This window comes from Bubalus bubalis, chromosome 2 (genome assembly GCF_019923935.1).
Source record: "Bubalus bubalis isolate 160015118507 breed Murrah chromosome 2, NDDB_SH_1, whole genome shotgun sequence".
Taxonomy (NCBI): Eukaryota; Metazoa; Chordata; class Mammalia; order Artiodactyla; family Bovidae; genus Bubalus; species Bubalus bubalis.
The window spans coordinates 168,125,580-168,130,197 of NC_059158.1; the positions used below are offsets into that span (position 1 = coordinate 168,125,580).

A 4,618-nucleotide genomic window follows, 5' to 3' on the forward strand; every position below is an offset into this window, starting at 1 on the left:
AAAAATTATTTTCTATATCTGTTGCTGGGAACAGAAAACTCTCCCTAAAGATGAACACTGCTTGGTTCTGAAGGCTAATAGTGAAAATGACATTGATTAAAGGTCTTCCCAGGTGTCTTGGGTCACTGTCCTATAGGTTTGGGTTTTCTATTCTCATCCTCCTGTGATTTTTTTAAGAAGTCTGCCTATAAGTTAGCAAGATGCTCCTAGGAAGTGGCAAAGAATAAATTGTAGGGCCCTCCCAGGGAAAGCTGAAGTTTTCTTAGAGGTGAGGGTATCATGTTTTCCTCTAAATGATTTCCTGAGAGACCACTTTGTTTTGGACCCTGAGAAGTTTATTGCCGCATTCCTCGGATAGCTCTTAGCCATAGTCTAAGTCAGAGAGAGATGACGAGGAATCCATTTGTTCCCAGAAACGTGAGCATATTTGCTGAGGAGATGACATGGGGATTCCGGTCTGGATGATCCGGTGATGGGAGGGGTGTGGAGGAGGGCACAGATGACAAGGGATGAGCCATACGTTAACAGTTGTTTTCTTGGGTGATGGTTCTTAGGCGTTTCTTGTACTATTCTCCGCCTTTGTGTATGTTTGACATTTTCCATGATTAAACACTTTTTGAAAAATCATCTCTTCATTACAAAGCTATTTATTGAGTACATACAACTGTGGTATTGGAGAAGACTCTTGAGAGTCCCTTGGACTGCAAGGAGATCCAACCAGTCCATTTTCTAAAGGAGATCAGTCCTGGGTGTTCTTTGGAAGGAATGATGCTAAAGCTGAAACTCCAGTACTTTGGCCATCTCATATGAAGAGTTGACTCATTGGAAAAGACTCTGATGCTGGAAGGGATTGAGAGCAGGAGGAGAAGGGGATCACAGAGGATGAGATGGCTGGATGGTATCACCAACTCGATGGACATGAGTTTGAGTGAACTCCGGGAGTTGGTGATGGACAGGGAGGCCTGGCATGCTGAAATTCATGGAGTCGTAAAGAGTTGGACATGACTGAGCGACTGAGCTGAATTGGACTCGTACCAGGAACTATCCTAGGTGCCAGAAATAGGTCAGTGAACAAAAGAGTGAGAATCTTTGCTTTGTACATTCTTGTTGGGTGTGGGATGAGGCAGAGGGAATGACAAAGGGTAAGCATGGTAAATTTATGGGTTATATGGTATGTTAGGAAGTGTTGAGTACCATGGGAAAGAAAAAATAGTAGAGGCTAGATGAGGGTGTAGAACGATGGAGAAGAAGATGAAGGCTTGAGCCTTGGGTACCAATGTTGGGAATGGAGCTGCAGAGGAGGCTGAAGAGGAAGGAGAAAGGAAAAAGGAGTGGGGGTTGTTATTAGGGAGGAGGAACTGGTCAGCTGGGAGGCTGGGTGGAAAGCCTTGTGAAAAGTATCAACTATTTCCTTGATTGGCTTATCCAGGAAATGAGTTGAGTGTCTCTTACATTGGTACTCAGCACAGGGGCTGCAGTTATGTACCCCCAAAATCTATTTGAATTGCTGATGTAGGATCCATCCTGGAGAAAAGTGATCAGACAAAGAAAACTGAAATAGAAAGCTATATTGTAATTGACTCTCTATTTTCCTCTGAGATGTCTACTCCTTGAGGGCAAAGGATTGTTTAGTCTCAGACTTCTAGTACTTCGCTGAATATCTAGCCTAATACAGCCCATGCTTGCTGAATGAGAGTGAGTAAGAAACACATGGAACGAGGGAGTGAAGCTCTGACCTCTGAAGACTGGTGCAGTCAACTCTTAGAGCCAGAACTCAGTTGCAGACACAGATGTCACAACAGCATCTGTAGGAGAGCCTAGGAACTTCCCTCAAAGATATTGACAACCAAAGGTTGGGGACTTCCCCCAAATTCCTATCTTTATTATAAAACCAGATATAGGATAGTAGAGAACTAATCATCCATTAACTGAAACTTATCCCAATCTTTGGGTATCACCTTTTGTCTTTTGTGCTCTTGGATCACCCATGGGCAGGTATTATCTCATAGTCCAGAGAGACATATCAGAATAAAGAAAGATCACTTTTAATTAAGGAAAAGTTCCTTTTTTTTTTAACAATACTGAAACAGGGGAAAAATTAGTAAATGGACAATAGAAAAGAACAAAAAGTCCATCAAATGTAATGTTTTCTAAAAAAATGAATTATTACCTATCATTATTTTATTTTGTCATATTTATAATATAAATAGATTTTTGACATGAGTGGCTGTGTTCCCAAGCACTAATGTTGATAATATATGGTCATCTTTCATCTTTTTTTTTTTCCCAAGTGGAGACAAAAATACAAAGGTGACAGAGAATAGATATCTCCATATGCTGAGTTCTGAAGATACAGGGAGAAGAAATTAATGTCATCATGATACCACACTAACGGGAAAGAACAAGCCCTGAAACCTCAGAGTAAGGGGGCAGAACCATCAGTTACAAGGCAGCCAGGTACCTGGGACAGGAGGAAGTGGGTGGGAGGGATGGAGGGAAAAAGAAAAGTCAAAGTATTAGTCACTCACTTGTGTCCGACTCTTTGTGACCCAACCCCATGGACTGTAGCCCAGCAGGCTCCTCTGTCAGTGGAATTCTCCAGGCAAGAATACAAGAGTGGGTTGCCATTCCTTTCTCCAGGGGATCTTCCTGACCCAGAGATTGAACCTGGGTCTGTTGCATTGCAGGCAGATTCTTTACCATCAGAGCCACCAGGGAAGTCCGAGGAGAAGTCTTACCAAACGCCGTGAGCTGTGCTCCCAACATCTCTTACCCTGGGAGGCGGAGCCCACCAGCCACTCAGTGGCAGCATTGCTTCTGGCAGCAGCTCTTCTGCTGGCAACAGCCCTTCCCACCGCCACAGCCACACGAGTTGCAGCTGCAGGTGCGGCGGTGGCAGCAGACCACGGGGACGCTGCAGCAGCCCCCACAGCAGCCATAGCAGCAGGGGCAGCAGCTGGTGCAGCAGCCCACGCGGTAGCATCTGCAGCTGGTGCAGCTGCCACAGCCACCGCCGCAGTCACCACCGCAGCCACCACCGCAGCCACCACTGCAGCCACCGCCGCAGCCACCGCCGCAGCCACCGCCGCAGCCACCGCCTCAGCCACCACCGCAGCCACCGCCTCAGCCACCGCCGCAGCCACCGCCGCAGCCACCGCAACTTCCACAACCACAGCAGCCCATGGTGAGGACTCAGGAGAGGTGAGGAGGGAGACTCAGGAAGGGAGGGAGGTCTGATGCCCTTTGTCTCAGGGGCCCTCCCTTAAATACCATCTTCAGGGCTTAACTTAGAGCAAGTGACCACTTCCTTTGTTATGGTTTCCACCAGCTTCCTCTGGAGAGTTGCACCAGACCCCGAGGCTGTTTCCTTGTGAAACATCGCTGACCTCATCCAACTGCTTATTTTAGCATTGACCCCTTCCTCGGGTTATGCTTCTAATAAAACAGCATGCTTTTAAAATGTTAATTTTTGTTTTCGTCTAGCAGTTTTTAAGTGCAAGTCTAACCCTCCCGTGAGTTTCATTTGATGAAAACTTACCTGTTTTCTGGGCATTGGGATCACTCGCTCAGCATCTAGTGAAGTTCTTTCCCTCAGTTTCAGAGGGAAACCCTCCTGTTTGCAGACATTCTTTGCTGAACCCCAGACAAAGTGGAATTCCACATGTGGAAGCAGAGCACCCTAATTTGCCTCTCCTTGCAGGTCATAAGGTTCTGAAGCTAAAAAGTCAAAGAATTTTCTCATTTATTTGCAGATTCACTTTTGTCCTTATCTTGAGAGTACCTGAACTATGGGCCAGTTGCTTGGCAAGGGGATGGCTCTGGAGTAGGAGGTTTTGTGATGATGGATTTCAAAGTGAATGTCCCATGCTGGTTTATCTCTGTCTCTTTTCTCCAATACTCAGGGTAAGGGCCAAAGAAACCAAGAACCCTAACCACCAACTGAGTTCATGTCCCCAGAAAACCACAGTCTCTCTGTGAATCAATTTCCTTAGTTTAGGTTAAATCATGTCTATTTTTTTGAACTAGACTGTATTTTTAAGAGTAGTTTTAGATATAGGTTCATAGTAAAATTGTTTTAGTAATTGTTTAGTAAAATGGTTTGAGAGATTTCCCCTATGCTCCCTGCCCCTCTACACCTACAGTCATCAACATCCCACACCAGACAGCTACAGTTGTTGCAACCTATGAACCTACGCTGGAAAGTCATCATCACCCAAGGTTCATAATTTATGTTAGGGTTGAATTCTGGTCTTGTATATCCTATGAGTTTCAATAAGTATTGGGTTGCCCAAAAGTTTATTTGGGTTCTTCCATTACATCTTATGGAAAAGCCCAAACAAACTTATTGGCAAACTCAATATAATGACAGGTAGCCGCCATCATAGTATCATACAGAGCAAACTGCTCTAAAGAAAAGAGCTCTAAAAAATGCTCTACCTGTTTATCCCTCCTTCCCCACTAAACCCTGCCTCCAGTTTTACCTTTTCCAGAAAGTCTTCTAGTTGGAATAATTTGTCCCATATATATTTGTGTCACCAGGTCTGAAAAAAATCACACATTTATCATGACTATCAGTTAATGAGGTTCGTGTAAATATAAGAAACTTATTTTGCACACC

At 44.7% G+C, this 4,618-nt stretch overlaps 1 protein-coding gene across 1 annotated transcript; it reads right to left on the reverse strand.

Annotated features, from left to right (window-relative positions):
* Positions 1 to 2,600: 2,600 nt before the first annotated feature.
* On the reverse strand, positions 2,601 to 3,099 carry LOC123464770 (small cysteine and glycine repeat-containing protein 2-like; the record flags this gene model as incomplete). Its single annotated transcript, XM_045162248.1, has 1 exon — positions 2,601 to 3,099. A coding segment is annotated over one exon (300 nt), but the record flags the coding sequence as incomplete, so codon positions are not given.
* Between the last annotated feature and the right edge of the window lie 1,519 nt (positions 3,100 to 4,618).